Below are 21,817 nucleotides of genomic sequence, written 5' to 3' on the forward strand. Positions count from 1 at the left end.
CTACTGTGTGCCAGACACCCCTCTCCGTGCTGGACAGAGCAGCAAACAAGCCAAGCGACCAGGGTGTCATACGTGGGAAGCGTCAGGTGTGCTCGGTGCGTGGAACACAGCACAATCCCCTCATCTCCCAGCACAAGCACTCACCCCACCGGCAGTTCCCAGGCCTCTTCCTCCAGAGCCTGGACTCTGCTGCAGAGCCCCGGTCAGCTGAGAAGCTCGGGCCATGTCCCACACCTGCCACTCTTGGCTGGCAGATCGGCCCAGGGCCCCATGTGGTCCACACCCCTCCCGCCCAGCGTGGGCAGAAAGCCCCGGGTCCTAACCCCGCGTGCACTACACACGGCCATGGACTAACACTCCACCTCTCTAAACCTGTTTTCTGTCCTAGAGAAAAGATGGGCAAATGATACTTGGCTTTTATCGTGGTTGTGAGAACAAAACCAGAGCTAGACATAAACGTCTGAAAACTATACAATGACTTTTTTCTCTCTCTCAGAACAAAGAGCTCCTGTGCCCACAGCGGGCCCCCCGGACACGGTTCCTGACAAGGGTAAGGTAGGGCCAGGACCTCCCCACGGCCACACAGGCCAGCGTGACCATGCCCTCAGTGCGGTCGCCTGCCCCTGACCTCCCCCCGCCTCCCCTGCCACCGGGCAGGCCCAGGCTCCAATCAGGAGGCTGTGATAAACAGAAGGACACCCAGCCACCCTCCAGCCAGGGTGAGTGAACCTTGCCCCAGAGGCCTGTCACGGCGGGGACGCAGAGCTGTCCTGGGCCACACCATGGCGGGCCTGCTGTGCCTCATCCTTCTCAGCGCCTCCCTGGCTGGCCTTCTGCTGCCGGGGGGGAGTGGTAAGTGCCCCTCACCCTGCAGACTGCAGGGGCGGCCCTGGGGAGGAGGAGAGAGGGTGAGGGGTCAGGGTGATGCCCCTGAGCTTCCACAGTGTGGAGAGTGGGTGCCCACCCCCTGTGGGCGGCTGGCACGAGCGCCCGGCTTGGTGGTTTCAGCCAAGCGTGTCTTAGGGCCAGGTGTGCTTCCCTGTGGGTGGAGGGTCAGACAGCACATCACAGATCACAAAGACAGACAGAGACACGGGCAGAGAAGGAGGCAGACAGACAGAGACAGAGAGGGAGGGAGATGGAGTGGGGGGGGTCACAGGCAGAGAGGAGCTTCCACGGCAGGGAGGAGGATGAGAGCCGGTGCCACCAGCCTCAGGCTGGCTCCGCCAGGGGGCTCGAGGCTTTCTGGAACTCCAGACCTGTCCAAGAGAAGAAGCCAGAAAGGACAGAGCGGAGTGGAGGCAGCCCCGGGGGCCTGTGTGCGTGTTTGCACTCTGGGTGACGTGGAAGTTCAGGGGCCCAGGTGCGTGGGAGAAGGAAAGGGTGAAAAGTGAGAAAGAGAAACAAACCGAACAGGAGGGCGGGGCACCAGGCAGGGGAAGGAGGGAGGGGAGGAATGGGTGTGCGGCTTGTATTTCAAAGCAAGCGCTCCCTGGTGGAGCAGATGTTTGGGGTAATGGAGGATAGGCCCCCACAGAACAAATGTGGGCCTGGCCTTGCCGGGAGAACACAGGTGTCACTGAAAGAAATGGGGAATTTGGAAGGGAAAGTAATTTGAGGTAGGATGGAGTGAACACTCGGAGTTCCATACACTCTTTAAAACAGCTCTAAGGAGTAGGTATCTAATTCCCACTTGCCAATATTCAGTAGTAGGTGACCAAGATGCATTTGCCACTCAAGGCAGTTTGATTCTGCAGTCCTGTTTTTTAGTTTCGGACATGGGGAGTCTGGAGTTGTGATGTGAGGGCAGACATGCATCCTGTGGGAAAGCTGAAAACACAGAGCTCACGATGGAAGCTGGGACTAGAAATACCAACTTGGAGAGTCATCTTCCTTATGGTGAGACTCTCAATTCCCCAGCAGAAAAGAGGCAGAGAGCAGGGCAGAGCGCCAAGAAAAGGACCTGAGGGCCTCCCACAGCACAGTGAAAAGGGGAAGGGGAGCGGCGGAGACCGGGAAGACCCAGGCAGCTCGGTAGGGACTACTGAGGGGAGAGGGGAGAGATCCCTGATGGGGGAGATCTCTGAGCCAGGACACTTTAACTGGCAGGTCAGTTTAGTGGGCTTTTTTTTTAATGAAACAGGACAGAAGTAGAAAATTTTCTAACAAGTACTATTTTGTAGAAAATAAGAGTAGGCACTATTTCTTGAAACTTTTGTTTTACTCTTGTGTACGTGTGTCCTGGGACTTGAAACAAATCATACTTTTAATTGTAGATCGTGCAAAACCGTGTCACCTCCCCACCTAACACAGGGCTGAGACCTTGAAGGGTGGGGAGGGGGGGTGGAGGGGAACAGCTGAGCCACAGAACGGAGTGGAGGGCCGGGGGAGGCAAGAGGGACCGAAGGGCGAGTTCCAGAAGGAGGGGTCGGGTCTCAGCGCAGGGCCGGGTGTGCGCGTGCAGGACGGGGCAGCTCAGTGGTGGGCGCGCGGGCCCAGGGCAGGCGTCTGACCCGTCACTCGCGGGGGCGAGGGTGGCCCGGGGACGGGACCCGCATGCGGGCGAGCACGTGACAGCCGCGTTCTCCACCACAGTGTTCCTGCCCCGGGACCAGGCCCACAGGGTCCTACAGAGAGTCCGCAGGGCCAACTCGTTTTTGGAGGAGTTGAAGAAGGGAAACCTGGAAAGGGAGTGCCTAGAGGAGGCCTGCTCGTATGAGGAGGCCCGCGAGGTCTTCGAGGACACGGAGAAGACGGTAAGGGGCGGCGCGGCCAGGACACACTTACAGGGCTGCGGGGGTTTCTGAAGCGCTGTCAGGTCCACGTTAAAGCTCAAAATGTTTGTCTAAGAACGCGCTGTCGGCCTCGGCAGTGCACAAGGACCCCAGGCCCCGGCTCTTCGCCCAGACGCTCAGCCGCCGCCATACTCGCCGACGGGTTCTGGTCCTGAGACCGCAGGGTGGGTCGGTGCGCAGGCGCAGGGCGAACGCGGCCTCGAGGCCCCGTTCTGCGCCTGCGCGGCGGCGGCGGCGGCGGCGGCGGCGGCGGCGGCGGCGCGAAAGCATCCGCCCCTCCCCCGGAAGAGGCGGGGCCTCCGATGCTGACACGGAAGTCTCTGAGGTCCGTTAGCCGCCTCGTGTCGTGCTGTCGTGTGACACCTTGCGTCAGGCCGTGGGGCGGCTTGGCTGCGGTGCAGGGGCCGAGGTGGAGGTGGACGGCCGCGAGCCAAAACTGAGCAACCGCGAACTGAAGAAGCCTGAAGGCTGAGGAGAAAGTGGCGGAGAAGGAGGCCAAGCAGGAGCCCACCAGAGACAGCCTGGCCGCAGATGGCGGACCTGTCCACACCTCGGACAGCGGGCCCGTCCACACCACGGGCCCGCAGTGGAGCATCCAGCGGAGTCTGGGCGCTGGGGGACCCGTGCCACACAGGCTCGTGTAGACTCCCTCCTGCTCGCGGCAGAGTGGACACCACCGGCCTGGCTCACCTTAAAGGTGGCAGAAGAGCTGTGCCCTTGGAGGATAGGTCCAGTTGCAAGTCCTGGTTGAGTGGAGGAATGTTAACTCGGAAGAAGAATTGACTCAAGTCTATAGCAGACTGCCTTGTGGAGTCCCAAGAATCCTGGGAAGACCGAAGAGCAGAGCTGAGAGTCCCTCAGCTCCGCAGACTTGCATTACTGTCTTCTTGCTTCCATGGGCACCTCATCCTCCTTTGGCCAAAAGGCAAGGAAAGGCGGTATCATCGGAGATTCTGACTCCAGCCAGGGTGACTTTGTGAGGAAGAAGTGTATCCCGCACGCGAAGATGATCACGTGTAGAAGAAGTTTCTTGGAAGAGTTGGGGTTCCTAGATGAACTTCCCATGCTGAATGCCGCTTCACGGGGAGCTGTGACCAAGCTTTCCATCACCTAGCACAGCAAGTTGGACATGAACTTATGTGTAAGAACTGCTCCAGAACTCCAGCTGTAAAATGCTGGTAGTTGGTGGCACTGACTGCATTTGTGATGTTGGATGCCAGTTCCAGACGGTTTGACTCGAACTCACCACTCGTGAGTTTTACCTGGCCGATGATGATCTCGTGAAATCATGGATATCATATCAGGGATGCTGAACATGTTATGGGCAGTTACAAGACCACCCACCATCCAGGCAGCCCAGCAGGCCAAACCCATGAGATGGACTCCACCCCACCCTTCTGGAGAATCAGCACAATAGAAGGGCTCAAGAAAAACCTGGGAGTGAAGCTGCCGGAAACTAACCTCTTCAGAACGGAAGAGACTGAAAAAATTATTGATCACATCTGTGTCACAAAAACTGCCGAATGTCCTCTGCCTCAGACCACAGGCAGACTCCTTGCTAAGCTTGTCAGAGTCCCTGAAAGTGGCTTGCAGCAGCGACCCACTCATTGGTGATCGCCCACAGATAACGGCCAGACAGACTGCTCTGGGTCTCACTGAGCAGGTTGAGCTGCTTGTCATGAGGAGGGAAGTGTGCAGTGCTTACACTGGATTAAATAGTCCCGTACAGCAGCCAGAGGCTTTTAAACAACAGGCCAGAGCCACCAACGAGGACGATGTTCATAGATGAGAACTTCTATACCGCCTGGAATCCAGGCTGCCCCCCCAGCTGGCTGTGGCATGGACATCGGCTGCATCACCGTGTTTCTCACAGTCTACGGTAACATCAAGGAAGTACTTCTGTTTCCTGCCATGAAACCTGAAGGTAAGGAGAATGTGGCAACCACTGATACATTGAAAAGCACAATAATTGGCACTTCTGTCTAGAAAATAATAATTGGTAAGTTGTATGACTCAGACATCTTTGCATTCCTGCAAAAGGTCAAGGTCTGCAAGGGAATTCTTGTGTTGCTATCCATTTGACTACCATAGTTCATTTCAGCCACCAGAAGAGAGAAGAGGAATTAAGAATTCATTTTTACTCCTTGTTACCAAGTGAATGATTTATCTCTTTTAAAAAGTTATTCATAATTTCAGGAACTGTTTTTATTTTTAAATGTTCCTTTAGTTCACATACACTTAACAGTTTTTTTAAATAATAAAAATAATTGTAGTGCCAAGTTCATGTTCTGCCTTTTTCCTCAGCATCATTTCCCAAACACTCTTCCTTACTTCCTTAGAACTACCATACTTATAATTTTAAAGAGCTAAGTTGTTTGTTTGTTTGTTTGTTTGTTTGTTTTGGCCATGCTGCACAGCTTGTGGATCTTAGTTCCCCGAACAGGGATTGAACCCACGCACTCAGCAGTGAAAGTTCAGAGTCCTAACCACCGGACCGCCAGGGAATTCTCTAAATAATACATGTGTCAAAGAAGAAGTCTCGGGCTTCCCTGGTGGCGCAGTGGTTGGGAGTCTGCCTGCCAATGCAGGGGACACGGGTTCGTGCCCCGATCTGGGAAGATCCCACATGCCGCGGAGCAGCTGGGCCCGTGAGCCATAGCCACTGAGCCTGCGCATCGGAGCCTGTGCTCCGCAACAGGAGAGGCCACAGCAATGAGAGGCCCGCATACCGCAAAAAAAAAAAAAAAAAAGAAGAAGTCTCAAGGGAAGCTAGAAAATACTTTCAGGATTTCCCTGGTGGTCCAGTGGTAAAGAATCCACCTTCCAGTGCAGGGGACATGGGTTTGATCCCTGGTTGGGGAACTAAGGTCCCACATGCTATGGGCCAGCTAAGCCCACGCGCCACAACTACTGAGCCCACGCGCCTCAACTAGAGAGCCCACGTGCTGTAAACTACAGAGCCCACATGCTCTGGAGCCTGTGCGCCACAACTAGAGAGAGAAAAGCCACACGACACAACTGGAAAGAAGCCTGCGCACCGCAACGAAAGGTCCCGCGTGCTGTGACAAGGATCCTGTGTGCCACAAGTAAGACCCGACACAGCCAAAAATAAAAATATATATATATAAATATTTTTGAAATAAGAAAAGAAAATACTTTCAGCTGAACAAAAATGAATATATAACATACAAAATCTGTGGGATGCAGCTAAACATTGCTTATCGGGAAATTTATAGCATGAAATGTTTTTGTAGGAAAAGAAGTTCTCAAATTGATAATCTAAGCTTCCACCTTAAGACACACACACACAAAAAAAAGGCAAAATAAACCCAAAAGAGGAGAAATCAATAAATTTGAAGATGTGAAATAATAGAGAAAATCAGTAAAACTGATAAGATTTAACAAGATTGACAAAAAAGAGCACATGAATTGTATCAGGAATGAAAGAAGAGATATTACTACAGACCCTGCATACGTTAAAAGGATAATAAGAGAATACTATGAACAACTCCATGCACAAATTTGGATGGAATTTTACAATTTGGATGAAATGGACCAATTCCTCAAAACCATGAATTACCAAAACACATAGTACGACAGAGATATCTGCAAATTCAACTTCTTAGTTAAAAACCTTCTGTAAAGGAAATGTCCAGGTCCAGACTGTGTCACTGGTGAGTTTTACCAAATATTTAAAGAAGAAATAACACCAATTCTGTGTAATCTCTTCTAGAAATGAAAAGGGAACACTTGTAAGTTTTTTTTCTATCAGCATTACCCTGATGCCAAAAACCCACAAAAACAGAAGAAAGAGAAAAAGAGGGAAGGAGGGAGGGAGGAAGGTAGAAAGAAAGAAAACTATATAACAACATTTCTCATGAACCTCTTATAAAAATTCTCAACAAATTATTAGCAAATTGAATAAAGCACTATATGTTAAAAAAAAAAAAAAGAAGAAGAATACACAATGACCAAGTGGGTTTATCTGGGACAAACAAGGCTGGCTCAGTATTTGAAAATCAGTAGTGTAATCCACCAGTTTAAAGAAGAAAAATCCACATAATCATATCAACTGATAGAGAAAAAGCACCTGACAAGATTCAACATCCATTCATGATAAAAACCTCTCAGTGATTTCCCTGGTGGTCCAGTGAGTAAGACTCTGTGCTCCCAATGCAGGGGGCAGGGGTTTGATCTCTGGTAGGGTTATGAGATCCTGCACGCATGCGGCAACTAAAAGATCCCGCATGGCACAACGAAGACCCAGAGCAGCCAAAAATAAATAAATATTTTTAAATAAGTAAATAAAACAATTATTAAAAAAACTTCAGCAAACTACAATTAAAAGGAAACTTCTTCAACATGATAAGGATTATTAACAAGGAACCTACAACTGATATTGTGGTGAAAACTGAATGCTTTCCCTCTAATACTGGGAAAAAGGCAAGGATGTCCATTTCTAATACTCCCAATTCAGCATTGTACTGGAAACCCTAGCCATAAAGAAGGTTTAACAATAAGCCAAGATAAAGAAATAAAACTCCCTATTTGCAAGTAACATGATTAGCTACATAGAAAATCCCATGGAATCTGGAAAAAATACTCCTAAAATGTATGTGTCTAGCGAGGTCACAGAATACAAGGTCAGCACACAAATATTAATTGTATTTCTGTGTAGTGGTAATGTGCAGTTAGAAACAAACAAAAAAATTAATGCCACTTACTGTTGCTCTAAAGAAAAATATCTATGTGTAAATCTAATAAAACATGTACACAACCTGTATGCTGAAATCTGCAAAACGCTAACGAAAGGAAGAGGACCTAAATAAATAGACATAGGATGTTCATGGTTTGAAAGACTTAGCATATTAAAATATTGACTCTTCCCAATTTGATATATAGATTTAATGCAGTGCCAAACTTCCATCAGATAAAGACAAGTTGATTCAATATTTGTAATATGGAAAAACAAAGGAATTAGAATAGCTAAAACAATTTTGAGAAAGAAGATAAAATTGGAGGAATCACACTACCTCATTTAAAGACTTACTGTAAATCTACATTAATCATAGAGATAAGGGACTTCCTTGGTGGCGCAGTGGTTAAGAATCCGCCTGCCAGTGCAGGGGACACAGGTTCAATCCCTGGTCCCAGAAGATCCCACATGCCACAGAGCAACTAAGCCTGTGCACCAGAACTACTGAGCCCGAGTGCTGCAACTAGCCTGCGTGCCTAGAGCCCATGCTCCGCAACAAGAGAAGCCACTGCAGTGAGAAGCCCATGCACCACAACGAAGAGTAGCCCCTGCTCGCCACAACTAGAGAAAGCCCGCACACAGCAACGAAGACCCAATGCAGCCATAAATAAATAAATAAATAAATAAAATCGTAGCGATATTGATGTGTGGTATTGGTAAAGGGATAAACACATAAATCAAAAGAACAGAATAGAAAGTCCATAAATAGACCCACGCAAATATGGCCAGTTGACTTTTTAAAAAAATATTTATTTATTTATTTATTTATTTAGGCTGTGCCGGGTCTTATTGCAGCACGTGGGATCTTCGTTGCCGCACGCGGGATCTTTAGTTGCGGTACGCATGCGGGATCTTTAGTTGTGGCATGAATGCGGGATCTAGTTCCCCTACCAGAGATCGAACCTGAGCCCCCTGCATTGGGAGTACAGAGTCTTACTCACTGGACCACCAGGGAAGTCCTTGGCCAATTGATTTTGACAAAGGTGCATAAGCATTTCAATAGAAAAAGAATTCTCTTTTTCAATAAATGGTATTGGAATAATTCTACATCTATATTCAAAAAAGGTCAGCTTTGACCTAAACCTCACAACTATACAAATATTATCTCAAAATGGACCATATAGCTCTAAAGATAAAACAGGAAACTTTTAGGAGAAAATTTTCATGACACAAAGTTAAGTTAGGCAAAAATTCTTAGACGTGACGCCAAAAGCATAATCCATAAAAAGTATATAGATAAATTAGACTTATTCTAAATTTAAAACTTTTGCTCTGTGAAAAACATTAAGAGAATGAAAATACAAGCTATTGACTAAGAAAATATTTTCAAATCACGTATCTGCCAAAAGTTTTGTGGTCAGAATATATAAAGAACTCACAAGTCAACAGAAGAAAATAAACAACCCAATTAAATACAGTGAGCAAAAGATTTGAACAGACACTTCACCAAAGAGGATACATGGATGGCAAATAAGCATACGAGAAGATATTCAATATTATTAGCCATTACAGAAATGCAGATTAAAACCACGATGAGGGACTTCCCTGGTGGTCCAGTGGTTAAGACTCCATGCTTCCACTGCAGGGGGCATGAGTTCGATCCCTGGCCAGGGAACTGAGGTCCCACATGCCACAAGGTGCGCCCACCCCCCCGCAAAAAAAAAAAAAAAAAAAACAATGAGATGCCACTACACACCTAGAACACAAAACACCTAGAATACAAAACAAGTGCTGGTGAGGATGTGGAGCAACCACAACTCATACACTGCTTGTGGGCATAAAAAATCGTACAGCCAGTCTGAAAACCAGTTTGACAGTTTCTTATAAAGTTACCGTATAACTCAGCAATCCCATTCTTGGGTATTTACTGTAAAGAATTGAAAACTTTTTTCACAGAAAACCTGTACATAAATGTTTATAGCAACTCTATTCATAATTGCCGAAAACTAGAAATAGTACAAATGTCCTTTGTTGGGTGAATGGATAAACCGTGGTACGCCACACAGTGGAACACTGCTCATCAGTAAAAGAGAACAAACTATCGACATGCGCAGTAACTTGAATGAATTTCAGTTTCAGAGGCACTATGCTGAATGAAGGAAGCTAGTTCCACAAGGTTATATCACGTGTGAGTCCATTTACAGGACATTCTCAAGAAGTCATGACTATAGTGACGCAGAGCAGACTCGTGCTGGGCATTCGGAGCGGGGGTGGCCAGTGGCTGGCAACGTTGGGGGAGATGGAGCTGTTCTGCCTCTCGGTTGTGGTGGTGACTGTACAAATCTATACATGTGTTGGCTTTTATAGAATTGTACACCAAAAAAAGTCAGTTTTACTGTGTGATAAATTTTTAAATAAAAAATTTAAAAGACAGTGTAGTCATTTCTTAGGCCTTCTATAACAAAGCACCACAAATTGGGTGTCTTAAAACAACAGAAATTTACTCTCTCACAGTTCTGGAGACCACAAGTCGAAATCAAAGTGTCACCAGGCTTGGTTCCTTCTGGAAGGTCTGAGGAAGGATCTGTTCCATCCTCTCCTCCAGCTTCTGGGGGCGACCAGCAGCCTTTGCTGTTCTTTGGCCAGTAGATACATCACTCCACTCTCTGCCAGCACCTTCACACAGCCTTCTCTCTGTGTGGCCTGTGTGATATTTTATGTCTCTTATAAGGACACTCTCATTGATTGGGGGTCCACCCTAATCCAGTACGAGCTGTTCTCGATCCATAACTTAATTACATCTGCAAAGACCCTCTTTCCATTAAGGTCAAATTCTGAGGTTGCACCTAAGTTGGGGCTGGGGAGTAGGGGAGACACTAATTAACCTACTATAGATAGAAAAAAATTGTTTTAAGACTACGAACATTTCTTTTCAGTGTTACATAGGCTCTTTTTTTTTTTTTTTTTTTTTTTTTTTTTTGTGGTATGCGGGCCTCTCACTGTTGGGGCCTCTCCCGTTGCGGAACACAGCCTCCGGACGCGCAGGCTCAGCGGCCATGACTCACGGGCCCAGCCGCTCCGCGGCATGTGGGATCTTCCCGGACCGGGGCACGAACCCCTGCCCCCTGCATCGGCAGGCGGACGTTCAACCACTGCGCCATCAGGGAAGCCCTCAGTGTTACATAGGCTCTTGATGCCCTATTTTAAGCTAATTACCAATTATCTTTTTTTTCAAGTAACATAATGATTATTCTCCAAGCATCTGATCCTGTTTTGAATCTTTGACCCAGGTATCTTAATGTAAAACCACTTATTGATTGGCTTGGGGGTAGCAAATAGAGCAAACCATTTTTGGTACAATCCGTTTCTTGGTAATTAATTTGAAAATAAATTTTCAATATTTAACAAAGTTGTGCAATTAAGATGATTGAGCGTGGCATCTGGGAAACATTTTGTAATATTAAATGATTCATATTAATCTTAAATTGATATACATGTAGGTCTAGATGTAATATGTGTGAAGTATAACACTGATTCTTCATATAAAAGCTTGGATATAGGTATTGATTTAAGAGATAATAAAAAATTATATGATAATGTTGTATATGATGAAATTAAAATATTTTGTCTTAGAATTACAATTATTTGTCATGAATTTATTACGGTATTTGAATGTGATACATAAAGCTTACGGTTTGCTTCTGAATATAAGCAATTACTTTAGAGATTTTACTTCAGTTGCTGTTGTCTCAGCACAGTTTCTCCAAACTGAGATTAGTGAAAAACAAACAAATAAAACCTATATAGAAACTTTTGTGGTTCAAGAAAAGTAATCTAATTTCGAATTACTTAACAGTTGAAGCAAATAATGTGAAAATCTTGATTGTGATCATATCGTTAGTGATTTTGCTAGGATGAAAGTTAGAAAAGTACATTTAATATTACAAAATGTTTCCCAGATGCCATGTTCAACTATGTGAGCAGGCAAGAAAATGGACGCTAGGCCGTATTGGGATATGATCATTTATTACACAAACATGTGTTGTGTTAAAAAAAAAAAAAAAAAGATGAATGAAGCCACAGCTTTACAAATGCAGGAGATCTGAAAAAATTTCCCTTTTAGATTGAATAGTTCTAGGGCATTTTGTTCCAGAAAATGATCTCTGTTTGGGAAATAGCCTATTCACTTGAGTTACTAGATTGTGGCTGTTATTGGTGTAAAATGTCTTTTCCATAACACATAAAAAATTTTTTTTCCCTTTTAGAATGAATTCTGGAATATATACAAAGGTGAGATGTTTTCTATTTCAGTCTTGAGTGAGAGGGGGTTCATCAGGGTATTTAAATCAGGAGAGATTGTATTCAAATTTTGAAGATGTTTCCTGAATTTCCTTTCTGCTCCTGTTTAAATTTTACTTATCTAAGACTTTTCCCCTCTGAGTGTTTCCATAATAGTTATCGTAAAATAGTTTTTTATAGTAGCTTTATACTAATTTGAGTTTTGTTACTTATATACATTTAAATTGGTTCATTCCCATTTGAGGATACCAAATTCCATGATAATTTTTTTAAACCCAAGTATATTAGGTAGGAACAAAAAATAAGAGTCTGAAACACTGGGTCCTCTCATAAGGTAACCACCTTGATTTAATGCTTATAGCGTCTGAAATGGTATTTATCATAACTAATGTTTTCATTCTGGTAACAGTATTCAGGTTTCTCAAAATGACAATTGGACCTATCTCTAAATTATATTGTACAAATGCCCCAATAAATGTGAAATCCCATGTTAGTGCTGTACAGGAGCTTTTCATTCTACTTTTACACCCAAACCATTGGAAATAGGAACCCTCTTATCAATGCCCAGCCCAGAAACAAGTGTCCAGCAATCACTTATCCCCCCTCCTTCCAGCTGACCCCATGTGGTCACCAGCACAGGGCTCCTCTCCGTGACGGAAAAACGTTGTCAGTGATTGTAAAAACACTGTCAGAGGTCTCACCAAAAATTGGAAAGCTCAGTCAGCAATCCAGCTAGATAGAGGCATCACGTGCACGTAGCCACAAAGCTGGGGGGGGGCGGGGGGAGAGGGCAGTGGTAACGAAGTCCAGACAGGACAACTTGTTTACAGGAAAACAGGAAGAATCCCAGGTTCATTCAAGTTAGCTGAGAACTGGGCACCAGAATCAACACAGCAAAATCGTTTCCACAATGAGGGGAATTGCCTGCAAGCTGTGGTTTCCAAATGTTTTCTTTGCAGATGGTGACCAGTGTGAAAGCCATCCTTGCCTGAATCAGGGCAAATGTAAAGATGGCCTCGGGGAATACACATGCACCTGTTTGGAAGGATTTGAAGGCAAAAACTGTGAATTACGTGAGTTCCCCTTCTTGGTGTACCTTCAGGTCAGAGTCCCCTGCGGAGGCCAGGTGAGAATGCGGGAAGAAGCTAGAGGCCCAGGGAAACCCTCTCCGGTCACGTGGGGTTCAGCCTGTGCTCCGTGAGGCTGTGCAGCTGCAGGCAGTGGAACATGAGTCAGAGTCCCCAGTGTGGAGGGTGGGACACCGGGCACTCCTCTGCCCTCTGAGGGGCTGCTGTGGAACTAACGTTCCCGAAGGGTGGGGGCCCTTCACGTGGAAACGAGAACCGACGTTTCTTTCCTCGGAGGAGGATGTTTCTCCTGCTTCTCAGGATCCTGGAAACTCGTGCAAATGTCAGTGCTGAATGCTCGGGATTGTCCAATTATAAAAATTTGGTACAATTAATTCTGCGTGGAAAAATCACTGAGTTTTCCTCATACAGTGATTCATTTTTAATAAAAATTAGGTTAGTATTAGGCCAGTTTTCCCTGAGGGGAGAGATTCAAGCTTCTTTTTTAATTTCTTAATCTGTAATCTTTAGAGCATGCTCTTCGATTGGATACTTCTGAGTTTTCCCCAGTGGGAGTATCAGTCGTGCACCCTTCCATCCACCGTCCAGAGCAGCTTCCCCAGATACCGTTCTGTTGACGCTGGGGCTGTCAGGAATGTTTTCTAAAATTTCTTTAATGTTTGCCCCGTAACTATTCTTTCATCAAAACCCAGTGGTGAAATGTGAAGTCAGCTGCCAGGGCGGCATGACTGATGAGCCTGGGGTCTGATGTCCAGTGCACGCTGGCGGGGGTGAGGCTGGCACAGTCCGGCGGTGAGGTCCCCTGTGCCCGGCGCCTCGCGGGACCTGGACAGCTCTCCTGGGGGCTGGGTGGCCTCCACCCCTTTACAAGTGACGCGACAGGCCGTGGGGTTTAAATAACGTGCCCAAATCACACAGCTAGAGACCGACGGCCAACTGGGAGCCGGCCTGAGTCCGGGACGTGGCTACCACCCCTCCTTCCTGCCGCACGGGAGCCAGACCCCCGTCTGGGGATGGACCCCAGGTGCTTTATGCCACGGGGGACCGAGGCCTCAGAGTGGACGCCGTGGGCTGCTCTCCGCTCGGCCCGAGCTCCCATCTCTCTGGCCAGCGCCGCCACGCCCTTCTTAGGGCTGAACTTGAGACCCTACAGCCTCCAGGCCTTCCCTGGGCTTGTGCGGGCTCCCTGGCCCCCGGGGCCCCCGGGGCCCCACGTGGGCGGGGGAGGGGCCTGCCCGGGGCACCAGCCGTTTGCTCCGGCTGGTGGGCACCGTGGCAACGGCAGGTGATGGCACGTCCCGGGCCACGCCCTCAGCTTCCCGGCTCTTCCGCAGCCACGCGCGAGCTCTGCAGCCTGGACAACGGGGGCTGCGACCAGTTCTGCAGGGAGGAGCGGAGCGCGGTGCTGTGCTCCTGCGCCAGCGGGTACGACCTGGGCGACGACGGCAAGTCCTGCGTCTCCGCAGGTAGGAGGGGCGCAGGCTGGGCTCCCGGTGGGGCTCGTGGTTTGGAGACAGACCCACTGTTTCTGTGAACCGCCTGAGAAACGGGCCAGGATGTCAGCTCTCCTGGGGGCACGCGGAGCGTGAGGGTAATGCGTGGAGGTCCCTTTGCCCAGTGCCCGGCTCGCAGCGAATCCCAAATGGCCACTTTGCAGCTGCCACGATGGCGTCCCCGTCCCTCTCGGAAGGGCAGGGGCTTGGGAGGCTGGAGTTACAAGGGCCGGAGCCGTGGGCCAGCCAAGGAGCCGGGGAGGGAGTGCAGCGGCCGGAAGGGGAACCCAGGGCCCTCCAGCACCGTTTTGGGTTGTGTGGGTCCCGATGTTAACAGAAGTTTTTTTCCGTGATAAAAGCCAGATGCCATGCATCTGGCCCAGAAGCTCACGGAGGGCTGAGTGAGGGCCTGGGTCCTGGGGGTCCTGGGGGTCCTGGGGGTGGGAGAGGCACCGTCTCACACCCCGTGGGGAGTCCTGCCTGACCGGGACTCCTCTGCTGCGGGGCGGGGGCTGGCCACGCCCTTCTCAACTCGGGCTCCTTCTTAGGGTGACCCCAGCTCCTCCTCCAGCAGGCCCCAGCTGGCCCACAGCCTTGGCATTACCTGGGGTGATGAGGAATGCAGTGTCCCGGGCCCACTGCAGAGGTGGGCATATTCCAGGGCAGTGGCAATTGTGTAAAATTAAATCTCTCAACACGTAGAGGACAGTGAGATTTACATTTCTATTGGTAATGAGATTTTAAACTTAAGCTGGTCCCCCCGAAATTTTTTTTTTTTTTTGCGGTACGCGGGCCTCTCACTGTTGTGGCCTCTCCCGTTGCGGAGCACAGGCTCCGGACGCGCAGGCTCAGCGGCCATGGCTCACGGGCCCAGCCGCTCTGCGGCATGTGGGATCTTCCCGGACCGGGGCACGAACCCATGTCCCCTGCATCGGCAGGCGGACTCTCAACCACTGTGCCACCAGGGAAGCCCCCCAAAATATTTTAATTGAGGTCGTTCCTTGACATGCTTGCAAAATTTTTTAAATTCCAGGAATAATTACAGATCAATTTAAAATAAAGTTTGATGTTTGAAAATAAAATCAGGTAAACTACTTCCTGGTGCAGAAAGTTCTGTTCTAAGTCATGGACGAGCTGATGCAGAATTTCAAGGGGGCAGTGATCACAGACGTTCAGGCAGAGGCGGCTGGCGTGGGAAGAGCTCTCCTCTGCGAGCGAGCGAGCGAGCACACTCCCAGTGCACCCGCGCGCCACCAGGAACACACACGGGGGACGGCCTCAGACTCGCGGCCCCCAGCCCCCCCGCCTCTGTCCTGCTTCGCCCCCACTCTGCCTCGGTTGCCTCGTTGGTAAGGATACGAAAGGACGCTTTTTGGTCTTTCCTGGCCCCCCCCCTTGCTTGGCGCTTGTAAGAGTCGCTGTCATCCTCCAGCTGTTCCTTACAAAGCTCCGCATGCCGCTGTCCTGCCCAGAACACTTCTTTCTCTTCAGCGTTTCATTAGGAAATGTTTCCAACACACAGCGGGGCTAAGAGAACTTTGGGGGTTGAGCGCCCCAGCCCCCCTTTTTGCCATCCTGGTCTCCACATACCAGTCGTGTCCCCACAGCCCCACAGTCCTCCGTCCAGCCACAGCCACCTGACTTCTGCAGGCGTCCCAGTAGGCGCAGAGCCCCTTCCACGCCCCTGCACGCTGGCCAGCCGGAGGTCAGGGCTCCCACCTGCAGCCCAGCCCTAGCAGGACACAGGGCGCCCCGCTCCCCAGAGGCCCCTCTCGGCCCCCTTCCCCGGGGCCCGCTTCTCCGGCTCCTCCTCGGAGTGGCCTGCGTGGGCCCTGCAGGGAGGCGTCCGTGAGGCTGAGGCCCAACTGCCCTTCTTCCAGAGCCCTTCCCCTGCGGGAAGCTCACCCGGGGACGCAGCAGGCGGTCGGCCGCCCACGGCAGCGGGGAGGCCCCCGAAGCAGGCGTGCCGGAGCAGTACGACCACGGAGACCTGGGCCCCACCGAGAGCTCCCTCCACCTGCTGGGCCTCAACGGGACGGAGCCCAGCCCCAAGGAGGATGACAGCCACCTGGTCCGAATAGTGGGCGGGAGGGACTGCGAAGACGGGGAGTGCCCCTGGCAGGTAACCGCGCGCAGCTCAGCGGCCGGTGAGCTGCGGGGGGGCCGTCCCGCCAGGCGCCCGGCCCACGCGGGCCCGCAGCAGACTTGAGTGGGCAGCGGTGGAAGGAGCCGAGGTCGAAGAGGCCGGGCCTCTGCCCTCCCTGCCCAGCCGCCCCTCCCCCCCAGGCAGAGAAGGGGCTCCAGCTCGGGGGCAGGGCGGGGTCCGCGGGCGGTGGGCGGCTCCCCTGAGGCCCCTGCTTGCTCTTTGGTTCCACGGGAGGCGGAAAGAGTTGCTCTCCTTGTTTCATTTCTGATTTGGTAGATTTTTTTTACCCAAACACCCAAGTCCTAATGAGGCAGACGGCACCTTAGCAAAAAGTATATCCATTTGTTTTCAAAGGTAAAAACTCACTCTTTGGTTGTTGATTTGGACTAAAGTTGCCAGACTTAGCAAATGAAAACACAGGTTTCCCCTTAAATTTGAATTTCAGATAAACAATAAATAACTTTCAATGTGAGTATGTCCCAAGTATCACATGGGACACACACTGAAAATAATTTGCCATTTATTTGAGTCAGATTTAACTGGGGGCCTCTATTCTATCCAGAACCCTCACTTGGACTTTAAGTTTTTAGTGTCCAAAGCCAAAATGCCTTCTCCTACAAGTAATATTCCCAGAGCTGCCGACAACCCTTAGGAATGACGTCAGCCGGCCCCCACCGGCTACAAGGCAGGTGTGCGTTTACCTGAATTATCACGAGCCCGAGCAAGGACACGCCAAAACCTAGTCACCATCCACGGAGAGTGTGTCGCAGGTCAGGGCTGCCTGGGTGTTGTGCGTGTGGGTCTGAAAGCGCCAGGGCCTCTTCTCTCACGTGTGGCATCACGACCTAGGAAGGGAGGTGAGCCCCCCGCCAAATCCCCACAATTCAAGTTGCTGCGTGAGAGGGCCAGGAACGTGGTACCCGTGGAGCATGTGAACTCCCACTGGGAAAGGAGGGCGGCTCCCCGCAGGGCGGGGGCGGACACGCTGCTCTGAGAGGGGCTCGCGTGGGGTTCTCCAGGGAGCGGACAGGAGGAGCCTCACGGGAGGGTCCCCAGACTTGGCCAGTTGCCTCATGTCCATCTCCAGGAAGGATGGTCAGTGTCCCAAGTCTTAGGAAGACTGACCCTCCTCACTTGTCACACAAGTGGGGTTTTGAGTTGATAACTTATGCAAAAACAGAAACAAAACATCATGACTTCATGCTAGTCATGAACATCCTCCAAAGTTCTTGTAGAACTTGACATTGTTAAGAGTTTCATTAACCTGCACCCTCTCAACCCATGGCTGTTGCTTAGAGAAGGGCGAGTCCCCAGAGAAGGGAAGCAGAAAACGCTCTCTCCACACTTGCCGGCCCAGTTCTTTGGGGAAAAGGAAAACAGGGGAAGGGTCTGTGATCTCACTCGCCCAGTCAGCACCCCATCCCGGTGGAGTGTTCCCCGCCCCACGTCCTGTCAGGAGCAGCCACGTGGATCCCAGGAACCGGCCTTGAATGGTAGTACCCGCAGCCACGGGAGGGGGTCCGGACGGTGGAAGCGTCCCCAGGCCCAGCGTAGCAAGTGTCTCGTCCAGAGCCTGGCGTCTGCCTGGTCTGGGGCCTAATTCACACCAGAGACAACAGACAGCAGTTCTTCTGCACATAGAGCTGCAGAGGGGCCTTCCGGAGCCGGGAAATGCAGACGGGTAGGGCCTGGCCGGGCGAGTCTGGAGTCTGGGTGGGGAGAACCCCCTCAGTCGTAGCGCTGGGCCCTTGGCAGGGCCGTGGGGTCCACGGCGGGCCCGCTCCGAGAACGGGCGGCGCTGGGCAGCACGGCCCCTGGGGGTGGGCACGGGGGTGCGCTGGCCTGGTCCTCGTTCCAGCCCGAAGACCCCACGAGTCCTCCCGGGGGGCAGGCCCGCTGTGGTGGGGAGACGGGGAGGAGGCTTGGGCTAAAGGTCCCAAAGTCAGGCTCCAGCTGGCACCTCCGGCCCTCCCGTCGCAGGCTCTGCTCGTCAACGAGGAGAACGAGGGCTTCTGCGGGGGCACCATCCTGAGCGAGTTCTGCGTCCTCACCGCGGCCCACTGTCTCCTGCAGGCCAAGCGGTTCACGGTGAGGGTAGGTGAGTGCCGCGCACACCCTGCGGGGCTCCCCGGTTTCAGAGGCACTAGGACTGATAGGCTGCCCGGGAGCGCTGGTTCAAATACTGAGGTCCCGAGGGGGAGAGGGCGGCCGGGGGACAAGGGGCGCCCCCGCCCCCTGCACGCAGGGTCCGCGGCGCCCTCTCCTCCGGGAAGCCCCCCAGAGCCCCCAGCCGTCTGAGGAGCCGGTACCGCTGCCCCACACTGGTGTCTGGGGGACTGTTTCCTAACGTTCCCCTGTCACCACTCCCTAGAGCTGCGCCATGACCATCCAGTGCAAGCCACGTGCCCCAGCCGTGGCTCTTATGTCTAGCTTCCTAGTTACCTTACGTCTTCTAGTATACGTTTTCAAAGTCCACAGGTGATACTCATTCCGGTAACACACCTCATTCCCCCGTATAGCCCAGATAGTGTCAGTTCGACCTGTCATCGGCTTGTAACGGACTCCGGAGGTATTTTGAGTTAGTTTTTCATTCTGAGATTTGGGGCTCCTGACACACGTGGGTTCTGATCAACGCCCACTTGGCCCCGTGGCTGGGGGTAGGTCCGGCAGGTCAGACCCGGTGCCCAGCCCCACCCACGGGTAGACCAGGGGAGGGTGGCCACTGCCCTCGGCGGGGAAGCAGAAGGCTGTCACACTGGCCTCGCTCTAGTCGCCTGTATTTCACATTTCCTAGTGACCACGTGCCAATCTCTAAGCAGAAAAAAAGTGGAACTGCTTTAAAGCGTCAGTGACGTGCAGGGCCTGGCGGCCCCCAGCTGACGGCCACGTCCCCGTCCGCAGGCGACCGGAACACGGAGACGGAGGAGGGCAACGAGATGGCACATGAGGTGGAGGTGACCGTGAAGCACAGCCGGTTCGTCAAGGAGACTTATGACTTTGACATCGCAGTGCTGCGGCTCAAGACGCCCATCAAGTTCCGCAGGAACGTGGCGCCCGCCTGCCTGCCGGAGAAGGACTGGGCTGAGGCCACGCTGCTGACCCAGAAGACGGGCGTCGTCAGCGGCTTCGGGCGCACGCACGAGCGGGGCCGCCTGTCGTCCACGCTCAAGATTCTGGAGGTGCCCTACGTGGACAGGAACACCTGCAAGCTGTCCAGCAGCTTCACCATCACCGCCAACATGTTCTGTGCCGGCTACGATGCGCAGCCCGAGGACGCCTGCCAGGGCGATAGCGGCGGCCCCCACGTCACCCGCTTCAGGGACACCTACTTCATCACTGGCATCGTCAGCTGGGGTGAAGGGTGCGCGCGGAAGGGGAAGTACGGCGTCTACACCAAGGTCACCAATTTCCTCAAGTGGATTGACAAGTCCATGAAAGCCGGGCTGGGGGCAGGGGCCAGGGGGGAGCCGCACCCCCAGTGAAGCCCCCCACTCCCCCTCGCAGTCCCTGCCTCTCCTTCCTCTCAGCACTGGGGCTCTGAGCCGGCTTCCCTCCCTGCCGTGATTAGAGCTGGGTCGATTCCTTATCCTGCTTCTGTTCTTGCTCCACCAAAGTGGGAAATGAAGGTCCATTTGGAACCCGGGACCCTGCCTTCCCGTCGCCAGCTGGGAGGTTTCAGGATTCGGGAAGTGCTACCCACATAGGATGGGCCAGGGCTCCCAGACCAAGTCTTAAAACTAACTGAGGGGCCTTTTCTGTTCCCAGCGCGTTTCTCTGTCCTGGAGGCCGCCAGCTGCCCCCCTGGCTGCTCACAGCACTGCTGAGTAAGCCAGCGGGGTTCTGGGAGCACAGGGGCGCCAGGGCCAGCCCCGCTCCCTGGAGTCAGGGGGGGCTTCCCCACGCATGCCCTCCTGGCCCCCAGTCACCTCCCAGGAGAGGCAGGCTCCCTGGGAAGGCAGGGCCCAGAGGGCTCGTCGGCAGGGACATTTTAATGTTGACCTAAAGACCGACTCTCTACGTGGCTTCACGGCCGCGTCCCCGGGGGCCCCGCCGCATGGGCTCCGGAGCCACGGGCACGCCCCCGGGTGTGACTGTCACCAGGCCGGGGCTCTGGAGTCTGCCTCTAGGCCGCAGCCCAGAGCACGAACCCAGCTCTGGCTAGCCCCTGCCACCCCCCTGCTACCCTGCTCACGAGGTGTGTGCTGGGGGGCTGCAGGAGGGCCGCCCCTCCTCCAGTGGTCACAGCCCAGGTCGAGCCCTCCCGCCCGCACCAGGTCCAGGCCCTCAAACCAAACGGCCAGGAAAACCAGACATGCTTCTAGAAAAAGCAGTCACCTCAGACAGGACGTGCCGTGTTTCCCGGTACCGTTTGCATTTTGCGTAACTCGGCTAAGCAAACTTTCAAAGTTCCAGTACAAGAGCCCCCAAGGTCACTGGCTGGGCAGTTGCGTAAATAGGAGATCTGCACGTTTGCAAAAATCAATGCGAACGGGCTTCCCAGAAACGGTCAAGCCAGAGGGTCCGTTTCTGCGCATCCCGCCTTGACCTCCTCAAAGGGAACCGTCCCGCAGAGAAGGCCTCGGACGGCCAGGCCCTGCGTGCTGGGGACGGGGGTCCCTGTCCAGAGCAAACCCTGGATGGGCTGTCAGCCCACACGTTGTCTGGGGTCCGGAGAGAGCTCTGGGGGAGCCCTCCTTCCCGCCAGGTTTGCATCTCTCACCAGCAGGGCTGAGCCTACAGGTCAGAGAGCAAGGGCAGCTGGGCACCTGGGAACGGAGGGCAGAGGGGTCCCCACCCCCCGAGGCGCTAAACCTTCCCCGTTGGGAAACAGAGCTGGACTCAGTGAGGTTCCAGAGGGAATTCGGGCAGCGGGGTAGGGAGGCCGCTCGTGTGGGTCGCACGATGCTGGTTCCGTGGGCCCTGGGACCACCTGCCTCAAAGCTCGTCTCCAGGTGGACCTGAATCAGGCCTGTGCCCTGTGGGCACAGTCGGTCCCACTCCACTGCATGTCCCCTAGAAAGTCTCCTCCGGGGACAGACGTGAGCAGGAAGCCGACCCTGAGGAACCACGGGGGGCGGGGGGTCAGGGTCTGACTGTCCCTCCCGAGACTGAGGCACCGCTCACCGGTACCCGCGGTCCCTGAGGGGGCAGGGCGAAGACACGCCTGGGACAGAGCTGCGTTTGGAGCGGGGGGGGGGGGGCAGGGGGAGGGGGCGGGCTTAGAGAGCCGGAGACCTGCGCCTGCTGCAGGTGCAGCCCCCGGCCCTTGGGGCTGGAGGGTGATGTTTCCATTCTAGAAG

At 52.4% G+C, this 21,817-nt stretch overlaps 1 protein-coding gene across 2 annotated transcripts; it reads left to right on the forward strand.

Annotated features, from left to right (window-relative positions):
* The first annotated feature begins 782 nt into the window (after positions 1-782).
* On the forward strand, positions 783-20,056 carry F10 (coagulation factor X). 2 transcript variants are annotated; one of them, XM_060080074.1, is made up of 8 exons: positions 783-852; positions 2,596-2,756; positions 11,757-11,781; positions 12,750-12,863; positions 14,213-14,344; positions 16,252-16,493; positions 18,498-18,615; positions 19,419-20,056. In XM_060080074.1, the coding sequence occupies exons 1-8, from the start codon at positions 783-785 to the stop codon at positions 19,997-19,999; spliced, it is 1,443 nt and encodes a 480-aa protein (XP_059936057.1). In that variant the 3' UTR covers positions 20,000-20,056. The 2 variants fall into 2 exon arrangements, with proteins under 2 accessions (XP_059936057.1, XP_059936056.1); XM_060080073.1 differs by lacking the exons at positions 783-852; positions 2,596-2,756; positions 11,757-11,781 and adding an exon at positions 4,473-4,719.
* The last annotated feature ends 1,761 nt before the right edge of the window (positions 20,057-21,817 follow it).

Source organism: Mesoplodon densirostris, chromosome 17 (genome assembly GCF_025265405.1).
Source record: "Mesoplodon densirostris isolate mMesDen1 chromosome 17, mMesDen1 primary haplotype, whole genome shotgun sequence".
NCBI lineage: Eukaryota > Metazoa > Chordata > Mammalia > Artiodactyla > Ziphiidae > Mesoplodon > Mesoplodon densirostris.